Source organism: Pongo abelii, chromosome 4 (assembly GCF_028885655.2).
Source record: "Pongo abelii isolate AG06213 chromosome 4, NHGRI_mPonAbe1-v2.0_pri, whole genome shotgun sequence".
Lineage (NCBI taxonomy): Eukaryota > Metazoa > Chordata > Mammalia > Primates > Hominidae > Pongo > Pongo abelii.
In genome coordinates, this window is record NC_071989.2 from 1,009,366 (window position 1) to 1,035,315 (window position 25,950).

Sequence of the window (25,950 nt, forward strand, 5' to 3'; positions counted from 1 at the left end):
CTGGTTAGCTAAGATTTGGTTTGAGAAACCCAGAAGCAAGGCGAAAAGAGAGGTGGGGATTAGAGAGACCCCCAGGCGGGGAGGAGCAGGGCAGGGGAGAGAGGGGCCGGTGCTCAGGAAAGAGAGGGAGCACCATGGCCACAGGGAGGACGAGCAGAGACAGCCCACGGTGCTGACCCCACCCGACGGGGAACCCCAGCCAGGGGACTGGGTCCTCACCAGCCTACAGGGGACCTGGGCCACGGATTCTGACCAGGACACGTGGAGGACATGCCCTCACTGGCCCCAGTTCTTGGTGCCAACCTGGCAGGGATGTGCCAGGCGTCGCCCTGTCTGTGCCAATACACCCAGATGCGGAGTTCTTCCAAACAAAGCACAAATTCCCAAAGCTGCAACCAAGTGTGGCCTTAAAGCCGAGAGCTGGGCTCCTCACCTCCCACCATCGCCAGCGCAGGGTGTGGCTGAGCCCCAGCGGAGGTCCCAGAATGCACAGCTGCTGTGGGGGTACATCACGGGGAGCCTCCCAGCCCCAGGGCAGCCCTGAGCACCCGGGGACAGTGGGGCTGGTACTGTAGGCGGGCCCTCCCTCCCCCATACCAATGCCAGGGTTGGCCCCAACTCTGGCCCCGTCACCACTGGGCTCAGAGCCCCACTGCATCCCGGTCGCAGCTCCCAGGGCCTGGGGCTGAAGGAGAGGCGGGAAGCCAGCCTCACTCCCAGCACCCACAAACCCGGGTCTTAGCGAGAAGCCGCCAGGGGGTGCCCGCACGCCCAGCAGGTACACTGCGGGAAAGGATACAGTTCTCGTCTCCCTGCCGGTTTTTGGGAGGACCTGGCATGTTGAGCAGGACCAGCTGCGCGTCCTGGGACTTGTTGAGGACGACGCCATTGAGCTTCACAGCCGTGTGCATCCGCCTGACGTTGGACTGGTCCCTGCGGGGGGAGGTGGGCACAGTCAGCAGGTGGCGGGTGCACCCCACGCTCCGGACACGAGGCTGAGCCGAGCCCTGATGAGCTGCATTCACACGTGTTGGAAAGGGCTGTGTGCGTCAGGATCAGGCAGATTCTCTGACCCTGAAGGATGCAGAGGTGGCGGCTCCGAGCGAGAGGCGCTGACTGCAGCCAGGGCGGGCGTTCAGCAGCGGGATGCTTTGGCCTCCAGGGACCTAGAACTCAGCCCACTAAGGCTACCAAGCTTCTAAGGGCTATAGTCACACAACACAAACCGCAAGCGCTTTCTTAACTACATCTACGTCTGCACAGCAGGCAGAACAGAGTGGAAGCTGTCTGGGTGTCCCGTGTGCCTGACGCCTTCAAGGCTGACACATTTCTCTTGACATCTACAGCGTTGTCCCTAAATCCCACATCAGACGCTGCCAAACACAGACCCGTCAGGCTGGGCACACATGGCCACCTCTCCGAGGGTCCTGATACAACTGGGTCCAAGGGGCCGGAAGCTCAAGAAGGAAAGGCCCAGAGTCCCCCACACCGGCCTGTGCAGCCATTGCTGCTGAAGCTCCCAGGCCTGACAGGGACAGGGTATGCCGAGAACTCAGCTGGAGGCACAGGCCCACAGTGGCCACTACTGGGGTCCCCTCCTACAGCCCACCCTGCCCCTGCCTGGCCAAGGGCTAAAGGACAAGCACTTCCACCGTGTGGCCGTCCAGCCGCCGCCTTCCGTCCTCACTGACGACGCAGCTCTGCTCCACGACCCTCCCTGTCTGCTCTCTGAATCTGCTGTGGCCAGTCCATGTCTCAAAGCGTCCCTGGAGGCCTGGGCCTGGCCACAGCCCCCAAGGAGGCTCCCCAGCCAAGTAGGTTTGGGGACACTGCAGAATCATGCTGTGAGGTGCTCAGGCCCCTGCGGGACAGAGCTTATCTCCCTCTACCCCACGGTCCCCTCCTAGGCAGACCCCTAAACTGCAGCAGAACTGGCGTTCCAGGAGGCCACCTCGGGAAACGCCGGCAGAGGGCAGCCCTAGGGGAGCGCTCACGTTTCTATGTTGGAAAAGCCCGGCCCGTGTACAGACTTGCAAGTCAGAGCGGGTCTCAGGCCAGCTGCAGTCAGTGCAGTCGGGACTGTGGCCCCCTGGGGAGGTCACCAGTGCCCTGGACACAGAGGGGCGGCGGCGGACAGACAGAGGCCGCCCATGCAGGGTCACGGAGAGGCCCCACAGACGCCATCCAGGCTCACGCCCTTTGATCCACTTGACGCTTAAGCCAAATAAACCTGATCATAACCACCAATTTCCAGGAGGAACACAGGGAGAGACCTTCTATCTTCTCTCCAGCTTGGTCTAATTACAGATGGGGTCTCTGTCCACAGCACAGTCAAGGGGCTTTCGTGCCAGGAACTTGGAACTTTGAATTCGACTTCTGGATAGACCACAATTACCAGTGTGTTTCGGGACAAAGAGCAGTTGCAGGAAGTGAAAGCAGGCCAGGAGCACAGGGGGGTTGGTGTGGGCAGCATGTCCACAGCCAGTGAGTGCTGGGGTGAAGCAGGGACCTGGCCCTTGGCTACTGGTGGAGTGTGCCGGCCGCCACAGCAAGGAGGACCAGTGCAGGCACAGGCACAGACACGCACACTGTGTACACACACACACACATGCAGACACACTGACGTGTACACACACAGGCATACAGTCACACTAATAAGCACACAAACAGGCATGCAGTCAATGTGCAAACGCGTGCAGACACACTAACATGTAAGACATGCACACTAACATGTACGTGGATGTGCACAGAGGCAGATACACGTCCACCGGCAGGTGCGCTGACAGGTACACACGAGCACGCAAACACACAGACATCCGGAAGTGTGCTCCCGGGGACGTCACAGTAAGCCGCGCACATCTCACGCCTGCACTGCCCAGAAGAGGTCAGGGCCGACCTCTAGATCTTCGGAGGGCTTCTCCCAGCCCCACCCCGAGGAACTGATGGGCCAGGAGAGTCAGTGCCATCCCAGACGCACGCCCCACGTGAACACAAAGCCCACGCGTCGTCCATTCAGGCCCATCTTCTCCTGACCCTACAGGCCTGCGGGGACCTGCCCCTGCCCCGGCCAAGGGGAGGCAAGCCCCGGTGCTGGGAGGAGGCACAGGTGCCACCGCGGGTCCCCCAGTGTGTGTGCCTGTGCATTTGTGTGTCAAACCCTACTCCTGGGTCTATGTCGTTCTGCGGCTTTAATTAACATGCTATTCTGAAGGCACTTTCAGATTTACAGAATGGAGCAGGAAGTACAGGGATTCCCTGCACACCTCCCACGTAGCTGCACAGGTTCTCGAGTCTGATTAATTCAGGTTTCGGGGTTAAAGATAAAAAGGGAAGTGCGGCCACTCAGCCAAGGTGTTCCTCACTCAGGCCCCAGGCACTGCCTGCCCACAAGGAAAACATGGCCCAGGCGGTTACTAGCGGGGGCAGGCAGGGGTCAGAGACAGCATCGAGGACTCCCAGGGAGCAGCTTGGGGGTCCGTCCAGGGTACTCCCTCCCACCTGCCCCGGAGCTCAGACGCAGGTAGCTCCCGCCCGAGGGTCCGAACACAGAGAACTGATCTGCACCCCTCTCCACCTGGAGGCTGGACAGCTTTAACATGGAAGGCATTCCGGATGGGGACGCGACTCAGCTAGCGCCTGACCCAGAAGGACGTGGATGGACTCACTGATGGGCCCCGCGAGGTGCACGCCTCCCCTCCACTCCGGAGCGGCTCGGCCACCTCCCAGGTCTCAGTTCCTGGGCCTCACCGGACTCACTGACAGGCCCCGCGAGGTGCACGCCTCCCCTTCACTCCGGAGCGGCTCGGCCACCTCCCAGGTCTCAGTTCCTGGGCCTCACCGGACTCACTGACAGGCCCCGCGAGGTGCACGCCTCCCCTCCACTCCGGAGCGGCTCGGCCACCTCCCAGGTCTCAGTTCCTGGGCCTCACCGGACTCACTGACAGGCCCCGCGAGGTGCACGCCTCCCCTCCACTCCGGAGCGGCTCGGCCACCTCCCAGGTCTCAGTTTCTGGGCCTCGCTTAGGAAGAGGCTTCAGGTGTGTGCTGAAACCACCGTGAACAGAGGGGAGCGAAGGCAACAGGAAACTGACGTGGAAGCCGCGGCAGCTCTGGGTAAGCTCTGGCTGCACGCGGACGCACACAAGCCACCGTGCACGGGGCAGGCACAGGCCTAGAACACGCACACAGACACACGCATGCAGGGCAACCGGGCCCGGAAGGCGACCTGGTTGTAGCGAGTGGACTTACAGGTTTCCCCATTCTCTATGCAGCAGAGAAAAACAAGAGTGCGTTACTGACTTCAGGAGAGAGCACCAGGCTGTTCCAGATATCATGGCTGCCCGGGAGAAGGCCGCCTCGTCCCACCCCACAGGGCCCGGGAGCCCCCAGCCCTTCCTGAGAACCTGGCTTTAGAGTCTGGCTCTGACCCCGGGTGAGAGGTGTCTCTGGCGCTCTCATCCGGAACTCAGAGGCTGCGTCTGCAGAACCAAACCCACACCCCCAAGGACCCTGTACAGCCCTGGTGTTCGCAGCCCAAGGCCACAGGTGGGAGCCTTGGCGTAGGGCAGGCCCTAGGGCCCGACAGCAGCCTGAACCACCCACGGGGTGAAGGCCAGGAATTCCGTGCCCAGTGGCACACGCCTCCTCACCTCCATGGAACAGACCCATCTGCCTGCCGCAGTGAGGCTTGCCTGAGCAAAGCAGGCCTGGCCGCAGGGCTGACTTCAGGGCCGGGCCCAGGTACCAGGAGGACCGCTCGTCACCCAGCTGCGGGGTTAACATCGGGGCCCACCCTAGGTCCTACAAGGACTCCTCAGCACTTGGCACTAGAAGGACCCCTCAGCGCTTGGCACCTAGGTCCTACAAGGACTCCCGGCCTTGGCACTAGAAGGATCCCTCAGCGCCTGGCCACAGGGCTGAACTCAGGGCCCGGCCTTGGCACCAGGACCCCTCAGCGCCCACTCAGGCGGCTCCCCGTTCTCTAACGGGCCCACTGGCCTGCAAGGTTGCCCTGAAGCTCTTCAGTGGTCAGGGAAGGGACTCTGTCCTCACTGCCGGGCCAGCAGTGCCAGGATCTGTTCTCCCCAGGCCACACGCACGGACACTCACGGCTTCATGCTGAAGAGGTCTTTGAAACCGGACAGGCTGGTGTCTCTGTTCCTGTACTTCTCAGCGATCAGCTTCTCCCTGGTCCAGGTCATTTGCACCTTGTCTGGCGTAGGCGGTGCTTGGGTCCTGGCTGCCGCTGCGGTGTGGGACGCGGTGTTCCTGTCGTGGATCAGCTGGGCCTGGCGGGCCCGGGACTCGGTGAGACTAGCCGGTCTCAAAACTCCTCCGGGAGAGAACGACCCGGGATGCCAGGCGGGAGGTGAGACCAGCTCACAGAACCTAAAGGGCCCTGCGCGCCTGACCCGGGACCCAGCCTGGCGTCCCACACCGGCCCTGCGCCGCCCCCGTGACTGTCTCCCTCCTCCCAGGCTTCCCGACCAAATGCTCACCCCCTCACCTTCCCGCCCTGGCCCTGAACTGGAAAGGCCCCACGACCCCGTACTGACAAGAGGGGACACGTGCTGGCAGAGTCTCCCCTCACCTGACGAGGCTCCACGCACGCGGTGTTCACCCCAGACCACCCGCTCGCTCACACGACCAGCACACAGGCGTCCCCGTCTCAGGGAGGCTTGGGGCAGGTGGGGCCGTGCCAGCATCCAGGCCCTGTCCCCGGGGAAGCAGGCTGTGTCTGACCAGCCAGGGGACGTTTGGGGGCCAGCCAGGCTGACAGGGGCCCTGTGGGGCACCGCTGGGGCCAATGACAGGGCCGGCCCCGTGTGTCACTTCTGACAATCCGAGGAAAATGAAAACACTTTCCGCGCCCCTAGCTGTAGGCGCCGAAGGGGAAGTGGCGCCCTCACCGCGAGGTCACACCAACGGCGCAGCCCCTGGTGGTTAAACACCCTCCTCTGGGTTCTCCTTCCTCCCTGCACCCTTCACACCCTCCGTGCTGTCGCGGCCAGCCTGACAGGTAGGCCAATGGGAGCTCCCAGACACGGGTGCCACCTTGGAAGTGCTATTTATGCACACACCGGAATGGCCACCTCGCCCACTGCAGCTGGAGCCCCGCCTGAGTTTGTGACGCAGCCCGGAGAGCCACTCGTCCCAGGGGCATCAGGAGTTTGTGAGCCCCGGGGTGATTTTAAAAAACCAAAGGCCCAGAGTGATTTCACTGGACCAGGTTCTTCCTCCCTGGATAAAAATGTTTTAACTTGGATGTCGGTCCTTCCCGAAAGGGAAGAGGTTGGCACAGATGGGGGAGGGCCTGGGGCTGCCTCCCTCTCTGGACACGGACAGTGGGCCCCAGGCCTCTACTCATTGTGGCTGGCGCTGCAGCCACCTCACAGCCCGGCCCGGCCTAAATTTCCCGTGGCCTTGAATGTGAAACCAGAGCCCAAGGGCTGCCTGCTCTCGGCAGAGCCAGCGCCGCCCGCCTGGCCCGAGGGCCACCGTGTAAGGCACTAGAGGGTGCCCACCCAGCCTCTGCACAGCAGCTCAGCCAAACCCCGGCCTCTGCAGAGCAGTGACACCTCCAACCCCCACCTGGCCCAGGAGGGGCCCTTCGAGCTCGAGCTTGCTGTTCCCGCTCCCGGTCCCTCCTCGGTCAGCATTTGCTGACCCTCCACACTGAACTTCCCATCAAGCCGTGGATGATTCTTGTTCCTAGCTGGACCCAGGCTGAACCTTGTGACGCCAGGGCGACCCTGCTGGATCTCAGGGACCTGGCCTGGATGGAAACAGAGGATGTGGGTCCTCCCAGACACTCCCGGCTGCCCGGGCCCCCGTGGAAGGGGTCTCTGTCCACAGACAAGCTGGGCGTCCCCCCGTGTCCTGCATCTGTGCCCACCCTGACCTGCCCGGGGTCTGGGAGTGGGCAGGACCGCAGCTCCACGTGCCTTTCTCTGTGGGGGGAGAGCGGTGGTCGCTGCTTAGTGATTCCGGCTGTCAGCGCATATGGCCCCACACGCAGACCCGTGGACCACAGGTTCCTGCTGAGGCCGAGGCCCCAGGGCAGGTGAATCCTCCGTCCCTGCCTCCGCTGTCACTGCAGTCTCAGAAAACCAACACCTGCACCTGGTCTGCAGACACAGACACGTGTGTGATGCCAGCCTGGTGGGACCCACGAAGACCCCACGAGGCCGTGACCTCACAGAGCTGAGCGTCCCGCTACCAGTTGATCCCCGTGCCATCCTCCAGTGCGAAGTGACCACAAAAACGCCTGCCCTTGGGGTCTCACAGTGGCCACGGGGCCCAGGCCAGTGTAACTCGGGTGGACACACCCGGACGTCCTCAGCAGCCACGGAGTCAAAGCCGCTGCAGCCGGGCAGGCAGCTTCCACGCACGGAGGCTGCACAGGTCTGCGTTGGGGGATGGGGGGTGGGGGTGGTGGCACCTCCCCTCCAGCTCGCTTCCTTCCCTCCCTGCACACTCACTCTCCCCTCCCACTTGGTCTTGGACAGGACAGAAATCTGTGCACGCTGCGGGGAAGGGCACTGAGGGGCTCCAGGGTTTCAGGCTGTGAGACAAAGCGGCCATCGTAAGAAGCTGTGGGCACTCATCCGGCTCAGAAGCCACTGACCCTGTCAGAGGGCACTGCCCTTGGGGAGGGTCCCCATGTCTCCTGCCTGCATGCTGCTTGGTTAGAAAAGCTAAGTTCAAAGGTCCCGGCCCTCGTCCCTTCCTGCACATGAGCGTGCATCTGGCAGGCTGCCGTTCCTCTAACCAGGCGCCCGCACGCCAGGCTCCGATGAGCTCTGGCTCTGACGCCACTCCTGTGCTCCTGCAGGGCCTCTGCCACCTCCACGCAGGCTGGGGGCTGAGACTGCAACGCAGTACCTGAGGCATGCTCTCTGGAGGACCCTCGTGGGCTGCAGGAGGGTCCCAGAAAAGACTCAGCAAAGCTGGCTGTACTTCTCAGAAAGCCTGGTCTCTGTGGCCGCGGCCCCCACGTACCTCTCGCTCCTGCTCGTTCTTGGACAGCTGCATCTGCTTCAGCATCTGCGACCTCTGTTCCATCATTAGTGTCCTCTCGTAGGTGAAAGCAGATATGTCGTTTTCAACCTAGAAAGTTCCCAAGCACGTAGTGAGCCCAGTGTGCACAGAACCATGGATGGCTCCAACACCACCCGGTACCCAGAGACTGAGCCGCCCTGGGCGGTGGGAAAGGCCACGTGTCCCGGGCCCCACAGGCCCCCTCTGGCTCTCAGGCGCCCCGCCCAGTGGCCAGGAAGGTGTGAGCGCATGATGGGGAGTCACGCCGCACACACGCTCTGCTCATGTCCCTCCTGGGGACCCTCCAACCGGGCACAAGGACAGCCGTGAGGACAAGGCCACAGCCACAAACCAACACAGCACACGCGGCTCAGGGCGAGGCACTGCCCCGTGGGGCTGCACGATCCACGCTCACAGGTGTCATTGTCTATGCTCAGGGGGGCTTGGCACCATGGGAAACCCACCCAGGACACATGGAGAAGCCACAGCACAACCTCAGCGCCCGCTGTGCGGGACCCTGAGTCTCCCCCGCTGCACCCGCCGTGCGGGACCCTGCGTCTCATTCACTACACCTGCCGTGCGGGACCACTGCGTCTCACCCGGAACATCCACAGTGTGGGACCGCTGTGTCTCACCCACTGCACCCGCCGTGCGGGATCCCTGCGTCTCACCCGGAACATCCACAGTGTGGGACCCACCGCACCCGCCGTGCGGGATCCCTGCATCTCATTCACCACACCCGCCGTGCAGGACCCGTGCGTCTCACCTGCCACACCCGCTGCACCTGGCTCATGGGAGTTGGGAGCAGCTGTGCCTGTTAAGCACCAGTATTTAAAACAGCACACCAGATCAGGCGCGGTGGCTCACACCTGTCATCCCAACACTTTGGGAGGCCGAGGCGGGTGGATCACCTGAGGTCAGAAGTACGAGACCAGCCTGGCCATCATGGTGAAACCCCATCTCTACTAAAAATACAAGAAAAAAAAAAAATTAGCCAGGTGTGGTGTAGTCCCAGCTACTCAGGAGGCTGAGGCAGGAGAATTGCCTGAACCCAGGAGGTGGAGGTTCCAGCCTTAGGGACAGAGCGAAACTGTCTCAAAACTTTTTTTATAAAAATAAACAGCATGCCAGACTGAATGGCAGCAGCCCACATGCCCCTCTCCAGCCAGGTGACACTTGTCCCTGCGGCCAGGGCTACGGAGGGGTGGGCAGTCCCAGCCCTGCCAGAGACGTGGCTGGGAGCATGAGGGGTGCTGGGAGTTCCAGGTTCCCGGACTTCAGAGCTAACAACCCCTGCTCAGGAGCTGGTGAGCTGCTTCTGGCACCACAGAGGGGCTGGGGGTGCAGCTGGGGCCATGGGCTCACTTTGCCTGTTTCCTCTGGGCCCCAGTGGCCGCTCCACCTGGCCCCCTGGCAGGGCTGGTTCTCCCAGGCAGCATTTTGTTACTATTTTACTAAGTGGTTTTATGACTTGGAAATAACATTATTCATACGACTATTAGCACCAATAATAACCCCTACAACCTTGAACCCGCAAAGCCTTGTCCAAACAAGACAAAATCCAGCCATCGTCCCCGAAGACACAGCCACGTGGAAACTAAGCCCCGTGTACAAAACTGGGCAGAAAACCACCCAGCGTCACGCAGGCCTGCGGCCCTCGGCCTAGGAAAGGTCCTGCAGGGCAAGAGGAAGAGCAGCCCCATAGGACAACTGAGTTCCACGGGAACGGACACAGAAACACAGAAGGTTGTCGGTGAGGCACGAAGCCGTGCCTGGCCTCACTCACAGCCCGACACAAACCAGGAGCGGGCGCTCGGGGCCTCTGCCATACCTAGGGCTGGGGGGCTGGAAGGCTGGGGGGCTGAGGGGCTGGGGAGACCGCACCTCCCAGGCTGCTGCAGGGGCACAGGTGGCTTCCTGGGGGACAGCGTGACAGTCTCTAACCAGCTTTATGTCTTCCCAGCACCCACCTCCAGGAGTCCAGGCCACTGAGGGCCTGCAAAACCATGCGCTGGGCTCACGGGAGCCAGAAGAAACCAGGACTTTGCGGGTTCTGACTTCAAGGCCAGTGTTGTCGGTGTGATCCACGTGGGGTCAGAACCCACAAAGTCCCGGGACCGGAGGGGAAGGCACAGCTGTGGATCCGGGTGGGCTGGTAGGGAGCAAGCATGGTTCCATCCAGCACAAGGGGCCCACCAGATCCCCAGGACCCAGAGCTCCGTGCTTGGGGGCCGGGAGCAAGCGCTCCAATGTCAGGCCTCCGCCCATCAACCCCATCCTCTCCAGCCGTGAAAGACGGGCCGAGTCTCTGTCCAGGCCCTGCCTATAGCTGACTGAGGGCCTGTCTGTCCCATGCAACGGCTGCAGCCTGGCCTCACTAACCAGCGCCCCTCTCCCCGGGTCCTGACTGCTGATGTGTGGTTTCCAGCCGTGGGACCGTGAGCCCATCTGGGGAGAGCACCCAAAACGGGAGGTGCTCAGAGGTGCACCCACCATGGCAACACCACTGAGGTGTGAGGTCCTGGACGGGGTCCCGGGCCGAGGAGGACACGAGACCATGGGGGACACGGAGATGCCGATGCCGGCTCTAGGGCAACACCCACGCCCGCGTTACACGAGGTGTCAACAAGGGACACACGGGGCTCTGTGCTTTCTGTGATGTCCCGGCGATTCCAAAACCAAGCCTCCTTGACCACCCCGCAAGGCCTGGCAGCCCCCGCCACATCGCCACCGCCTTCTCCTCCTCATCCCCCTCTCCACCTCACAAGGCCCAGAGCCTTCTCTTCCCCACCTCCACCTCCACCTCCACCTCACAAGGCCCAGAGCCTTCTCCTCCCCACCTCCACCTCCACCTCACAAGGCCCAGAGCCTTCCCCATCGCCCCCTCCACCTCACAAGGCCCACAGCCCTCCCCGTCCGCCCCCCACATCCCCCCCACCTCCCCCCACCTCCTCCCGTCAAGCCTGCAGGCCTCACCATCTCCACCACCTCCACCTCGGCGCTGATGCGCAGGTGGTACAGGAACACCTGCAGGTCCTTCTTCATCTGGATGCTGTTGTCATCTACCTGGGCCACTGTGAAGATGCGCATCCGGCACTTCCTCCACACCTGGAGATGGGGCGGGCATCACTGCAGGGCCTCGGAGGAGCCCGTCCCGGCCCGCAGCACATGGGGTGGCCGTGCTCCGGCCGGTGTGTCCCCGTCCCCGTCCCCGTTGCGCGCCCCACCTTGTGCTGGCGCAGCAGGAAGGGCAGCAGCATGAGCATGCCGCCGTCGTGCACGATCCACCACACGTCGATGTGGCCCCCGCCGAAGCGCTCCTGGTTTTGCGGAAACGAGTCGATGTTCTTGGCCACCAGCAGAGCCTGGTGCGCGGCGGTGGTGTCGCGGACAGTGTCTGTGGAGAGAGGTGGCCGTCTGCAGGTCATCTGAGGCCAGGGTGTGGAAGGGGCCTCGGCGGAAGTGTCTGGCCTCCCCGGGGACTCACAGCCAGTGCAGGGGCGGGCACGGCGAGGCGAGGGGGGGTCCCCGCAAAGCCCCCACCCTCACTCCGTCAGCTCCTCCAAGGACCAGCCAGAGACTCACAGCAGAGTTCAGTTGCTGGTCATGTGCCCAGGGACTCCCCCAGCCCCTGCGGGGCTCTGGGAGAAGGGGAGGGAGTGCCTGGACACTTTCAGATGGCTGCACCCAGGGCCAGGGCCAGGGCCTTCGACAGCCTCAGAGCACACACCCTCGGGTCGGTGGCCTCGAGGCCCATCGGGACCTGACAGCGCACAGGCCTGGGGACGTCGAGGGGACAGTGAGGAGACGGTGAGGGGACAGTGAGGGGACGGTGAGGGGACAGCGAGGGGACACGGGATGGCAAGAGGACACGGGACAGTGAGGGAATGGCAAGGGGACACAGAGGGGACAGTGAGGGGACGGTGAGGGGACGGTGAGGGGACGGCGAGGGGACACAGAGGGGACAGTGAGGGGATGGCGAGGGGATGCAGAGGGTACACCAAGGAGATGGTGAGGGGACAGCGAGGGGATGCAGAGGGGACAGTGAGGGGACAGCAAGGGGATGCAGAGGGGACAGTGGGGACATTGAGGGGACGGCGAGGGGACACGGGACAGCGAGGGGACACAGAGGGGACAGTGAGGGGATACAGGGGACAATGAGGGGACGGCAAGGGGATGCAGAGGGGACAGTGAGGGGATGGTGAGGGGACACAGAGGACAGTGAAGGGACGGCAAGGGGACGCAGAGGGGACGGTGAGGGGACAGTGAGGGGATGGTGAGGGGACACTGACGGGACACAGAGGGGACAGTGAGGGGATGCCGAAGGGCCGCCAGCCACACCTACCCACAAAGTTCTTCCAGGAGAAGGGGTTGTCCTCCTGCTTCCAGGACGCAGGCCAGGCCATGAGCACTGTGTTGTGCTTCAGGCCGCCCAGGCCGGCCGACTGGATCAGGTGGGACATGCCATCCCGCAGGCTGGACGAGACCACCAGCTGGCAGAAGCCCTTGGTCTTCTCTGTGCTCATTAGGGACCGTATGTTCTGCGGGAGACAGGACAGGTTGGTGCTACGGCCCCCAAAAAGCAGGAATGGGGTGCACAGACCCACACCCACCACCCACGGTGGCCAGGGCACCCCCACCTCCTCTGTGGACCCAGCAGGAGGGAAGGCCCGAAGGCTCAACAGTGTGCCCTGGTGCTCCAGGCTGCTGTGTGTGTATGTGTGTGCGTGTGTGTGTGTGCGTGCTCACACACTGGGGAGAGAGACACAGAGCAGGTGTGACTGATGCCACGTGCAGGTGATGTGGAGGGCTGCTCTGGGCACACAATGCCAGGCAGTTCTCTGAGGCGATCCACAATATCCCAGACCCACCCCGTTTACTCGGACACTCTGGGCCAGGTTCATCCACCTGGTGCATCAGAAACACCCGAAAATGGGCCAAATTAGCAACTCTTCAAAGGGAGGCCGTGGGGTCCAGGATGAAGCACCCTAAGAGCAATGGCGGGGGGGTTAGGGGGGACTGCCGTGTGGTCTCCTCCTGGGGTGGGGGGGGTCACTGCCGTGTGCAGTTTCTTCCCAGGGGTGTCTGATAAGGCTGCACCACGGAACGGCTTGACTCCATGGGGTTTGCACATGTGTGGCCGAGGACCTGCCATGCACTGAAGCCATGCATGTGTGGACGCAGGCCTCCCACCCTCTGACCCTCAGGCCCTGGAACCCCAGGGCCTGCCCTGCTGGGTCTCAGCCTTGTGTGGGACCAGTGGCCCCTTCCCACCTGATTGTCCCTTTTGGAGCAAACATGCCTGTCCTGGCTTGTCCCCTGCTGCGTTCTGGGATAACCACTTCCTCACTTCCACATCTACAGACACAGCAGTTTTGTCCAGGATGGACCAGACCCCACATTTCACTGGCTTCTGGTTTGGATACTTAGAGGATGAGATTTGGGAGCTCCGAGCAATGAGATTTACATGAGAGTTGGGACTCAGAGCTGGTCTGTGCAGGGCTGAGACTTCAGGAGACACTGAGATGGGGTGAACATACTGTACATGTGTGGCAGATATGAATTTTAGGGCTGAGAGCTCAATTGCAGTGGGTTGAATGGTGGCCCCAAAAGAGAGGATACCCACATCCCAGCCCCAGGAACCTGAGAATGTGACCTTATTTGGAAAACCTGTCTTTATGGATGTATTGAAGAACCCTGTAATTAGGTTATGATCTTGAGACGCATCCTGGGTCAGAGGTGGGCCCTGAAGCCACTGACAAGTGACCTTACAGGATGAAGGCAGAAAGAGCTCTCAGACTGGGAGGAAGAGGCTGCATGGAGGCACAGACGGAGGCAGAGGGACCGGCGCCCACGGTCGCCCGGGGGCCCAGGAGCTGGAGGAGGTGGGAGGATCCTCCTGGGAGACTCTGGAGGCAGCGTGGCCTCCAGTCTCCTTCATCTCAGACTCCTGGGCTCCAGAACTAGGAGAGAACAGACGCCCTTTGCTGTGAGCCGTGTGATTTGTGTCCTATCACGGCAGCCCCAGGCCACTCAGGGATCAGAGCCACCACCTGCCTCCTTTGCCGAGATTCCAGCGGCCCCTACGTCAGCCTGACTGGTATCCTCACCCCCTACGCTGACTCACACCTAGAGCTCCACCAGCCCTTCACACACAAAACAACATCCAGTGTTCTCCCACGGCCCCGCTCCTTCTCGGGCACCCTTCGCCCTCACCCTGCTCTCCAGACACCTCCACCTTCTGCCCAGCTGCCGGGGCGCAAGACGGGACAGGGTGCAGGGCCAGCAGATATGCTCCTCTTTGAGACTTTTGTTTAGGTCAGGAAAGACCTGAACACGTTACCCCCAAGGGGCACCAGCCAGCAAGCGGAGGCAGGGGCCCCAGAGAGGCAGAGACCCGCTGGAGGCAGACGCTGCGGGGTGGACACAGCGGTCTCTGGGCAGGAAGGCCAGCTATTTCAGCAAAGGCCACACAGTAGCCCCTTTATGCGGCTGCGTCTCATCCCCACGAGACCCCTCTGCAGGGCAATTCAGGTTCTCTGTTCTTGTGCCCCCATCTGGCCGGAGAACAGAGCCCAGGGAAACGGCTGTTCGGGATCAGCCAAGTTTGGATGCAGACACTGGAGGGGCCCTGAGGGCCTCCAAGTGCTGGAGCCACGTCACGGGGCCACTTCCTACATGACTGGCTGCTGTGCTCACCCCCAGATGCTGGCTCCGAGGAGTCAGAGCTGGGGATCTCAACTCTCTTCTGGCCTCACTGTTGGGCAAACCACCTTGCAGGACTGCAGGGTTTCAGGAGGACGCAGCACTGCCCTGGCCTGGCAGGAACTCAGCACTGTGTCGGGGGACCCTGTTATCACAAGTCCCTGCACCTGCCCGGTGCAGCAGTCACAGAGGACTCCATGCAGACAGACCTCAACCCAGAGGACAACAAGCCCTTTACAAGTGGGGAGCAAGAACGCCAGGGCCTTAAGACCCCTTTTATGCCAATCAGTGCCACACAGAACAGAGCACAAAGGCGCGCATGAGCCTCCCGGGAAACTGCATGAGTCGAAGCTGCACGCTTCTTAGAGAAATTTCCATGCTTTACAGACTTGCCCAGACCGGGTGCCGTGGCTCACACCTGTAATCCCAGCACTTTGGGAGGCCGAAGCAGACGAATCACTTGAGCTCAGGAGTTCGAGACCAGCCTGGCCAACGTGGCGAAACCCCGTTTCTACTAAAAGTACAAAAATTAGCTGGGCGTGGTCGTGGGCACCTGTAATCTCAGCTACTGGGAGTCTGAGGCAGGAGAATTGTTTCAACTCGGGAGGTGGAGGTTGCAGTGGGCTGAGATGGCGCCACTGCACTGCAGCCTGGGCAACAGAGGCAGGCTCTGTCTCAAAAAATAAATAAATAAAAACTAAAAAACAAATAAATAAAAGATTTGCCCAGATTTCTCTAATTTCACACTAACGTAGCCATGATGGAGGAGAACACAGCTCCCCAGGGCAGTGCAGCCCCAGAGGCAGCCAAGGGAAGGCGGGGCCTGCGGCTGGCTCCAGCCCTCGCAACCAGTGCAGCCAAGGGAAGGAGGGGCCTGCGGCTGGCTCCAGCCCTCGCAACCAGTGCAGCCAAGGGAAGGCGGGGCCTGCGGCTGGCTCCAGCCCTCGCAACCAGTGCAGCTAAGTCACAGCCAAAGGCTCACTGAGAGCAGCGGGGGCAGGGTGGGCTCGGCCTCCCGTCCTCGAGAGCGGGCTCCTGTCTGAGGCTGCCCCAGACCCCTCAGCCGAAGGGCTGTCGGACAGAGAGGATCTGCCTGTGAGCTGCGTTAACGTGAGAGTGTAAGTGAGCGCAGCTCTTCCCGTGGCCGTGAAGACTGTGGCAGAGCGTGGCGGGGGGTCCCGTCATCCCCCAGTCACTGCTATCCCTGCCCTGTCCCTCATGCGCACAGACGCGCCCTCACACACACCTCCGGGGAGGCCAGCAGGGCAGTTCCAACTCCGGGATTCCTCCTAAGAGCATTCCAGCACGGGATAAGAAAGACGGAAAGGGACATATGGGGACCGGGACCGTGAACATCCCCCCGAAAACCACGATACCTAAATCCACGGGTTCACAGTCCATAGCAGCTAACGCCTGAACCCGTGGTGAGCCATGACGCCGCTGTCAGGGAAAGGGAAGGCACAGAGCATCTCCCGTCTTCCCTGGAAAAGCGAACCTGTGCAACAGCCTGAGAGGGCGGCCGTCCACGTGGCCAAGGTGGGGCGAGGGGCCGGGGCCATTTTTTACCTCCATGGGATCCTGGCCCTAGGCCATGCCACCTGAGGCTGCTACCGTCCACGTGCCCACAGCTCCCCTGAGCAGCGTTCCCACCCCTAGGCTGACCGCCCGGACCCGGACGGGCCTCAGTGCGGCTGTGGTTGTGCAGAGAAACGGACGGGGGGGCCGGCTGCAGATGCCTGGACGCACCCACAAGGTCCCAGTGGGGGCCTGGCAGCAGGGAGCTGGCTCCCAACCCACAGCGAGGACAGAGGGGGCACCCGCATGGGAGGGACCTCGGACACACACCACTGCAACAGGCACTAGGTGTAGGCCCCATAGACTCCCACACACACGATGGGGAAGAAGGAGGCTCCAGGCGCCCGCGGCAGCCAGCTCTGCCTGGGAATGAGGCGCCCTTGGCAGGAAAATCACGCAGGTGGGCACTCAGAAGCTCCCTGCTTTAGCAAGAAATACAGAAGTAACTCCAGGTGACGTGACGGGACCCCACAGGCTTTCATCGTGTCATCATCCCGTTTCCGGACAGTGCGAAGCTTCCCATAAGAAGTTTGAAAATCAGAGAAATGAAGACACGAAGTCTCAGACCCCGATGTCCTGGGGCAGCCGACTACAGCAGCAGGGCCCAGAGCTGGCACCAGCATGCTACACGCCCGGGGCACTCACCCGTCCCTCCCCACAAAGCTCTGAGTGGGCAGAAATTCATCAGCACACGGGCATCACGCTTACGCAGCCCCCAGTGAGCCTGAACAGCAGGAGACTGAGCTTGCAGCAGAACCATGACCACGGCTCTGGAAGGGGCTCACCCTCTGGACGGGGCTCACCCTCTGGACGGGGCTCACCCATGGCAGGAGGAGGCGGTCCCAGGGTTCGCCCTTGGAAAGCTAACGGCCCTCAGTGCCTCCCAAGCTTCCCGGGGTGCAGCTGGTGCTCCCAGGCCTTAGCGCGCTGCTCTGAGCTCAAAGCCACCGCCATGGCTAAAACACAGCAGCGCCACGCACGACACCGTGTTGACACGCTGTAATGAGGACATGCCAGGGCGCGCTTCCTGTGCAGCTGGGTTGGGAAAGAGGCCTGGCCCCCAGACCCCGCCCGGCCCACCTCCTCGGCCCGCTGAGCCTCCATGTGCTTGTCCAGGTACGTCCCCTCCAGCACCGAGCCCACGATGGTCAGGCCCTTGCCGGCCTTCAGCTGCGACGTGAAGGACAGTAGGCGGGGGTGCTTCACGGCCTGCTCCGCGTCCAGGTTCAGCATCACCAGCACCTGGGGCCTGCAGCGGGTGTGGGGCGGCTGTTACCACGGCAATGCTCACCCGGGCACGGCCCATCAACAGGCAGGGCAGATGGGACGGGTGGGGCACATGACACAGGTGGGACAGGGGATACATGACAGACGGGACAGGTGACAAAAGGGGCAGGTGACAGATGGGATGGGGAAACAGGTGACACAGGTGGGGTAAGTTGAACAGGTGATAGGTGAGACAGGCCACACAAGCCAGGTGGGACAGGCAGGGCCGATGGACAGGTGGGCACTAGCCAGGCAGGACAGGTGAACAGGTAGGTTAGACAGGTGGGATAGGTGACATGCTGGACAGGTGAGACAATGGCGCAGGACACACGCCTGAGGCCCCTGCCAAGGCCCTGAGGGGACAATGGCCCAGGACACACGCCTGAGGCCCCTGCCGAGACCCTGAGGGGCAGAGGCTTCCCACAGATGGCCTTTGCTTCAGCAGGAGCCACCCTCTCCCACCCCAAGCCCAGGGCTGTGCCGGCAGAGGGGCCAGCTCCCCACACCCCCACCCTGCAGCAGGGACACCCCCGGCGCTCCAAGGCCCCCAGCTGCGCGATTCGCTGGGCACCAGGCAGTGTTCACACTCCAGACCTTGCCTGAGCAGCTGAAGGCGAGAGGCCCTTGAGACTCGAAGGTCCCCACTCAAAGGCCGACCTCAGAAACGGCTCTTCCGTGCGTCTGAGGACCATGGGGCATGGGCGGTGCTCACCTCCAGTTCTTGGTGTGGGGGGGACCGTGCTCCACACGCAGCAGGGCATAGCGGGCGGCGTTCAGGGACAGGCCACGGATGCCATCGCCCCACTCCTTCTCGGCCCTGCGGGAAAAGAAGTCGGGGTTTGTCCAGCCGCATGCCTGGAGGCTTCTCTCCCACCTGGGAAAGAGGGGACTTCTGGGGGCAGGTGAGTTGGGGCAAACAGGACCCCCGGAAAAAGTCCCTGGATGAGGAGGGAGGCCTCCGTGTCCACCCTTGCCCTCAAGGGAGCCCATCCTAGGAGCCACCGGGTCAGAGGGTGCCGTGGCTGTGGAGGGAACGAGGTTTACGTCCAGCACGAATGAGGTGCCTTCCTCACAGGGCCGGGGGCAGGAGGCCCGTGACAGGGAAGTGGCTGGACCCCGGGCACGAGGCGGGTGCAGGTGGAGGGAGGGTGGGTGCTGGGGCACAGGGAAGGACGCCTGTGGCTGCCGAGTGAGTACAGACACAACCTGGGGACACCTCGCGAGACACGTAGCAGGAATAGTCAGCCGTGGGCTCACCGCCTGCTGAGGACGGCACGAGACAGAGCTCCAGGTTGGAGACCCCGTCCACGAGTGCAGGCACCTCGGCCTGGCTGGAGGCGGGAGGGAAACCCCAGCTTTTACAACACAGCCCACCTGGACGTGCTCCTAGCTGCTCCTGGGAGGGCACACGACGCTCGAGCCCCAGGGAAGCCCCTCCAGGGAGCTGCCCCAGGCGTAGTGTGAGAGGAGCCCACCCTCCCGTGCGCCGGGTCTGTGAGTGGGGGCTGACAGCGCTTACCCACGGTACTCGATGTACTTGTAGATGCAGCCAGCGATAAGCATGGCGGACAGCGCGTAGTACCAGGAGCAGATGAACATCAGCGCCAGGCACAGGCTCATACCCAGGAAGGACAGGGTCCTGAGGGCAGGGCAAGTGGCTCAGGGGCGGCCCAACGCCATGCAGCCCCCACACCTCAGCCACCGCCACACAGACACTGCCCCTCCCTCAGTGAAACTCTCTGTTAACACTAGGAAAACAGTTACTGACGCCTGACGACCATGCCTGTATTCAACCACCTCTGAGGGGTGACGTGGCTCCCTGGGCCCCTGTGGGAGCTGTCACTCCAAGACCCAGTACACAGCTCCAGCTCCCAGCGTGCACACAGCACCTCGGCTGTGCATGCAACAAGGGGCTGAAGCGTCCACCCAGCGCCTGATTCCCGGGGAGGGGAGTTAAGAAGACCCACAGCCCTGATGGGCTATGCCCCAAGCCTGGGGAAGGCTGGGCTGACCACGGGAGGTACAAGGCGCATGCAGACACCTGGGCATCCTCGTAACCAGAGGCCTTCCCCCGGTGCAGAGGCAAAGACAGGCCACAGTCTCATCAGCTGCGCAGGGGCTTACTCCGCAAACGAACACTCAAGGACCCTCTGGGGTCTTCAGGCCCAGGGCAGCTGGCCTTGCAGAGCCACCCAGTGTCCCAGCCTGTGGGGCCCCTGACGCCTGTGCTGAGCAGCCTCACTGGTGGCAGAAGCACCCAGTGTCCCAGCCTGGGGGGCCCCTGACGCCTGTGCTGAGCAGCCTCACCGGTGGCAGAAGCACCCAGTGTCCCAGCCTGTGGGGCCCCTGACGCCTGTGCTGAGCAGCCTCACCGGTGGCAGAAGGACCCAGTGTCCCAGCCTGTGGGGCCCCTGACGCCCGTGCTGAGCAGCCTCACCAGTGGCAGAGGCACCCAGTGTCCCCAGTCTGCGGGGCGCCTGATGCCTGTGACTGAGCAGCCTCACCAGTGGTAGAACTTGAAGCGTGGACGCCAGTTGGGGGTACGTAGCAGGGTCTGCACGGCGCAGGCCAGGTTCACGAACAGGTAGCACATGAGGAAGAACCTGCAGGGACGGCCGGCCACTGACAGGGGCCCGCTGGGCCCCCCTGAGCCCCCAGTCACTGCCACCTGGGAGACCACCCTTGTCACTGTCCCTCCCACCTGCGCCTGGTCTCCCATGTCTGTCTCTGCACGTGAGCTGACTCAGACTGATTCCGAATCAGGCCCCCTCAGGCTCCAGCCATCCTGTGGGCACCTGGTCCATCAAGAGATGGGCCATTGTCCCTTCCCCAGGAGCCGTCTGTCCAGCCACACTGTCCCCGACTGACCCCAGCGGACGCCTGTCTGGAGGCCTGTGCACCTGCCTTCCCCGGCGCAACTCCCTTCCCGGCAGGCTCCTGACTGCCCACGGGTGGCCCTGCCTGTTTACTGCTTGTCCTGAGCAGGACCTCCCATCCACACTGCCCCACGCTCCAGGCCCATACACCCATCCCCAGGTCCCCGTCCTGTGGGGGCTCACATGGAGAGGATCGGGGCCACGCTGTCCAGAGAGGCGATGAGGATGCCAGTCTCGCAGATGAGGACTGTCAGCAGCAGCGCCCACGTGGGCTCCCCATTGGCCTTCCCGTGGCCAAATACCTGCAGGGAGAAGGGCAGGAAGATGGGGCAGTGACACCACCCTTTTAGGAGAGAAGCTGCAGGCTGGTCAGATCTAGCCCAGATGAATCTTAAAGACACAGACCAGCAGAAACGCCTTTCACAGTAGGTCCCCGGGACATCACCCGGCCGGCCGGGGAAGAGGCCCTGACAAAGGGCTGCAGCCCGGGAGGCTTCAGAGCTGTGCCTACACTGGGCTTGCCTGCAACCTGTGTGGCCCCAGCCTGTCCCCCACCTGCCTCAGTTTCCCCAACCACACAACACAGGACTACTGTCTCCAGGGCACTCGCGGTTCCCCAGACCCTGTGGTGACCTTTCTCATCAGGCCACCCTCACCTCCCAGAAGCTGAGGCCCATGGAGCCTGTGTGCCTGTCCCCTTCCCGGACACCATGCCCTAGGCCCGGCTGGAACTGAAGATGCAACCACACAAAGGCCCTGCAGGTCGGCACCCTGCTGAGGGACCAGCGACGGGCGAGGAGGGCTCTGCCATCCACGACCTTCCCACAGCTGCCCCTGGGCCCAAGTGGCAGGAGGAGCCACAATCCGGCAGCTCTGGGCACAGCACACGGACAGGACCCATGCGGGCGTCTGTGCAATCCTCAGAGCAGCCACACACTCTGGCTGCAGGTGGCTGATGACACCACCTCCCACGGGCTGAAGAGCTCAGCCACACAGAGAAAGACGTGGCAGGCAGGCAGGCAGGGGGCTTCTGGCCAGACAGCAGACCAGGCACCTCTGGACCCGAGGCTGCGGGCCCTCATAACCGCTCCTGACACACCCGGGGCCGTGTTCGGAGGGATCTGCAGGCAGGAGGGCTGGAGCTGCCTCTGACCACCACCCACCTCCCACCACTCCCATGCTGTGTGCAGCGAGCGGCCAGGGGCAGAATGGCCACCACGGGGTCCAAGCCGCACACGGCACTGTGAGGGTCCCGCAGGGGAGCAGAGCCCCCGACCCTGACCTTCCAGGGTCCCCGCTCCGAGGGCGCGGGACTCACCTGCAGGAAGGGGATGATGCCGTCACGGGCAATGGCCTGCAGCAGGCGCGGTGCCCCCGTGAGGCTCTGCAGGCCAGCGCCACAGGTGGAGAAGAAGGAGCCGATGACGATGACCCAGGGGGAGGGCCAGGCCAGCATGCCGATGACCAGGTTCCCCTGCAGGGCCTCCCCAAACCTGCAGGCAGGCGGGCGGGCGGCTTTCAGAAGTGAGCCTAAGTCAGACGAAATGTCTTCTCCCACCCAGAGCGAGGGGCCCAGTGCAGTGGGGGCGACTCCTTGGAAAGCTGAGGCCCGGCCTCCAGTCCCCGTTGGCTGAAACCTCCACCAGGCTCTGCCTGGCATGGCCAGAATGCTCTGGAGGGTCTTCAGCGGGGGAGGGGTCCTGCTCACCTCAGGGTCGCTCTTGGGAGCAGGGAAGACCCAGCCTGGCATCAGCTTCAGTCAGGGACCACCCAGGACCCCCGGGGCCTTGGGGCTGCCAGACAGGCACGCCCCACGAGGATGCAGGGTCAGTGATGACCTGCCTGGGACCCCACTACTTCCCCACTTGGCAGCAGGGCTGAGGGATCTCCCAGGGCCAAGCCTCACCCATCCACACCCCTGTGGCCTCCTCAGGAAGGGCCTAGGCCCCCAGCCGCACCAGGGCTTGGAGTTGGCTCTGAACGGTTCCCCAGGCCCTAGGCTCCAGTGGAAGAGATGACACATCAGACCAAGGGATCCCAACCCTGGGACCAGGATGCCTTCAGCTCTGCACACGGACATGAAGTCCTAGGGCGATGTAATTTCAAAGCCGAATTTGTCCTCAAGAAAACCTGTGAAGACTACAGGCTTTGCACGAAAACTGCAGGTGGAAACGTACTTATCTCGTAAGACCACGCCTTCGATGCAGGCCCCAAACAGCACAATGCAGGAGAGATCTACAGCTCTCGTCAAGGAAGGGCGGGTCTGCGGGTGCAGGGTCCTCAGGTACGGGGGGTGGGGGGGTGGGGGGGTGGGGAGATGCACTGGCCAGCGGGCCGCAGGCTCCAGGTGGGCAGGGACCGTTCTGCATCCCATCCCATCCCAGGCACGTCCTGTCCCCTGTGTCCTCAGCACGTCCTCCTGGGGCTCGGTCCAGCCCCACAGAACGAGGCCCTGGGGTGGTGGAGACACACCTGGCCTGGTGCTTGACCACCAGGGATTGACAGGGGACCTCACTGAGGGGACAATGCTCGGCTGGAAAGAGGTGGCCTTGGGATTGAGAAGCCAGAGGCCCCGCGGGCCCAGCCTGCCGGCAGCACACACCACACACTGCTGTGCATCACTGTCCACACGTGGCAGCATGACTGCTTCTGTTCTATCTACGATTGCATCACACAGTGGTGAAGAAGCCAGAGTCCTGACAGCAGCCCCTGCCCCGTCTCCCAGGGAGGATGACGTGGTCAGAGCACGGCCTAACTTGGGAAGTCACATGCCGGTGGCCGAGGGCACGATGCTGAGCCAGGGAGGGCACGGGGGCCTCCTCCCAGACAGAGGCTGGAACCCTCGCCTCCCTCGCCTACACCCCGCCAAGGATACAGATGAAAGACGTGGTCACTATGGCCAGGATGGTCCCCGTGGGGATGGACTTCTGCGCATCCTTGAGGTCCCCGGACCGGTTTGAACCCGCCATGATACCTGTGAACATGGAAGATGCTGCCAAGACCCATCTGAGGAGTCAGTGCCATGTGATGGCAGCCCCTGCCCGGAGAGCCGGAAAGGCGGTCTCTGGGGAGACCCCGAGGGTGAGCTGCGCCCGAGGCTGCAGTCCAAGCTCCGCTGGCCCACGCCGCAATACCTCGGCTGGGTCGATGCCGGCCCAGGCACGCAGACGAGCCCCCACGTCTACCGCTCCCCTGGATCCGAGGATGAGGCCCGACCCCGACACTGACCCCCACGCCCCCCACACCCAGGGCTTCTTTGGAGGCTGCGTTAATCCCTCGGCCAAGGGTCAGCCCAGGGATGGTGCTGAGCAATGGCTCACAGGCCCCCGGGACCTAAGGACTTTTGGAATGAGACCCTAGAACGACTCAGCCCAGCCAGCCAGGCCAACAGACGCTGCGACCCCTCCGGCTGCGGCACCACGTGGACACCACCTTGCTCTAGGGAGCCACGGCCAGGGGTGTTTCCGCACAATCAGGTTCCAAAAAGCACCAGGAAGCCGGGTCAGTGGGGGCCACTTGACACCCGGCTCAGTCCCATCCAAGGCACAGCCTGAAGCGCCCGTGCTCGGGGTGGCCTGGGAGGCGGCAGAGCGCACAATCCAGTGCCGCAGAGACACCCGGAGCCACGCAGAGGCTCTGCCCCCATGCCTTCCACCCACGGCACTGAGCGCACGCAGATGGACGGGGGAGGCTGGAGCGGAGGTACAGGGCGAGGACCCCAGGCAGATCGCCCCCTCCATAGCAAAACGGGCCCACCTTCAGAGGAGGCGAGGGAAACACGAGACGCCAGCGCTGTGGCCGGGCCCTGCGGCTGACCCTGAGCTCTAGGGCTTTTGGATGCGCTGAGATGAAGTCTGGGAGCAGACGTGGGAGGGACCGGAAGGGACCGGAAGGGCAGCCGCACAAGCAGCCAGCGCCTGTCAGGGGCGTCCCGACAGGAAGGCCGAGTGGCGACAGCTGGGGGGGGGCGTGTGCGTGTGACTCGGAGAGCACGGGGCCTGGCCCCACCCCCTGGAGAACAACCAAAGGCCCCACCCGCCTCCGGAACAAGGCCCACTGTTTGAGGAGGACATAGAGGGCCGAGGTCCCCGGCCTCTGAGCTCGCACTGAGGCCACTCCTACGTGTCTCCTAACAGCCTGCCAGGTGTTCCCAGCAACCCTACAACAGCTTCTCCTGACACAGGCCTGCCTGGGAGAGCAGCAGACAGGCTTCTTACAAATCCATGAGGACACAGGGCAGAGAACTCAGCCACTTCCCCTGAGCCAAACAGGCAAGATAAGCAGCGGCAGGAAGGAACACACCAGAGAGAAAGAGACAGAGAGAGAGAGAGAGAGACAGAGAGACAGACAGACAGGGAGGGAGGGAGGGAGGGAGGGAGAGGGAGACACAGAGACAGAGAGAGGCAGACAGAGAGAGAGGGAAAGGGGTAGGGGGAGAGAGAAAGAGAGAGTGCAGGAGGAGAGAATGACAGAGACAGAGAGATGGACAAAGAGAGACAAAGGAAGAGAAAGAGAGGCCAGGCGCGTTGGCTCAAGACGTCTGTAATCCCAGCACTTTGGGAGGCTGAGGATGGCTTGAGCTCAGGAGTTTGAGAACAGCCTGAGCAACGTGGGGAGACCCCCTCTCTACAAAACATACAGACATTAGCCGGGCGTGGTACCGTGTGCCTGAGGTCCTGGCTGCCCCATCTCTACAAAAAATACAGACATTAGCCGGGCGTGGTACCGTGTGCCTGAGGTCCTGGCTGCCCCATCTCTACAAAAAATACAGACATTAGCCGGGCGTGGTACTGCGTGCCTGGGGTCCCAGCTGCTTGGGAGACTCAGGTGGGAGGAATATTTGTGTTTAGGAGTTGAGGCTGCAGTGAGCCGTGATCACACCACTGCCCTCCAGCCTGGGTGACGGAGCAAGACCTTGCCTCAAAAAAGAGAGGGAGAGAAAGACAGAGAAGGAGACAGCTGGAGCCGCGGGCTCACCCGTCACGGAGAGAGGGAGAGAAAGACAGAGAAGGGGACAGCTGGAGCCGCGGGCTCACCCGTCACGGAGAGAGGGAGAGAAAGACAGAGAAGGGGACAGCTGGAGCCGCGGGCTCACCCGTCACGGAAGGGAAGTAGATGCCAACCAGCAGGGTGAACGAGGCCGCGATGTCGGTGAGGACGTAGGGCAGAGCGCTGGCGCGGCTCTCCTCTGCCACGGGCACCGAGGGCACGCCTTTCTTCTCCACAAACGCCCCCGCATGTGCGTACGTACTCCACAGGTTCTCTGCCGGGCAAGGAGGATCCCATGGGTTTCTGGCACCTTCTGTCCAGTGTCCCCGCCATGGGCCGCCCTCTCCCCGGCAGGTGCCACTGGTGGCCGGAGGGGAAGGGTCACAGCTTGCGCGCTGCAAGCAGGCTCCAATTCAAACAAGCTTTTGAGATGGTACCTCTGGGAAAGCTACCTGTCTGCGTCTACAAAGGGAAGGTCAGCACTAAAGAGAAGCCTCAT

At 62.8% G+C, this 25,950-nt stretch overlaps 1 protein-coding gene across 3 annotated transcripts in view; it reads right to left on the reverse strand.

Moving 5' to 3' along the window:
* Positions 1 to 25,950, reverse strand: part of SLC12A7 (solute carrier family 12 member 7) — a 57,783-nt gene that overhangs the window by 2,108 nt on the left and 29,725 nt on the right. For all 3 annotated transcript variants that reach the window (XM_024247470.3, XM_063724033.1, XM_054555360.2), the window contains exons 9-23: positions 25,558 to 25,725; positions 23,338 to 23,436; positions 22,640 to 22,697; positions 21,781 to 21,955; positions 20,646 to 20,764; positions 20,091 to 20,189; positions 19,106 to 19,225; positions 18,299 to 18,403; positions 17,401 to 17,569; positions 12,386 to 12,581; positions 11,268 to 11,437; positions 11,017 to 11,148; positions 8,002 to 8,109; positions 5,110 to 5,288; positions 800 to 933 (exon numbers count right to left, since the gene is read on the reverse strand). In XM_024247470.3, coding sequence (XP_024103238.2) covers positions 800 to 933; positions 5,110 to 5,288; positions 8,002 to 8,109; positions 11,017 to 11,148; positions 11,268 to 11,437; positions 12,386 to 12,581; positions 17,401 to 17,569; positions 18,299 to 18,403; positions 19,106 to 19,225; positions 20,091 to 20,189; positions 20,646 to 20,764; positions 21,781 to 21,955; positions 22,640 to 22,697; positions 23,338 to 23,436; positions 25,558 to 25,725 — 2,031 coding nt within the window. The remainder of the gene's footprint in view (positions 1 to 799; positions 934 to 5,109; positions 5,289 to 8,001; positions 8,110 to 11,016; positions 11,149 to 11,267; positions 11,438 to 12,385; positions 12,582 to 17,400; positions 17,570 to 18,298; positions 18,404 to 19,105; positions 19,226 to 20,090; positions 20,190 to 20,645; positions 20,765 to 21,780; positions 21,956 to 22,639; positions 22,698 to 23,337; positions 23,437 to 25,557; positions 25,726 to 25,950) is intronic.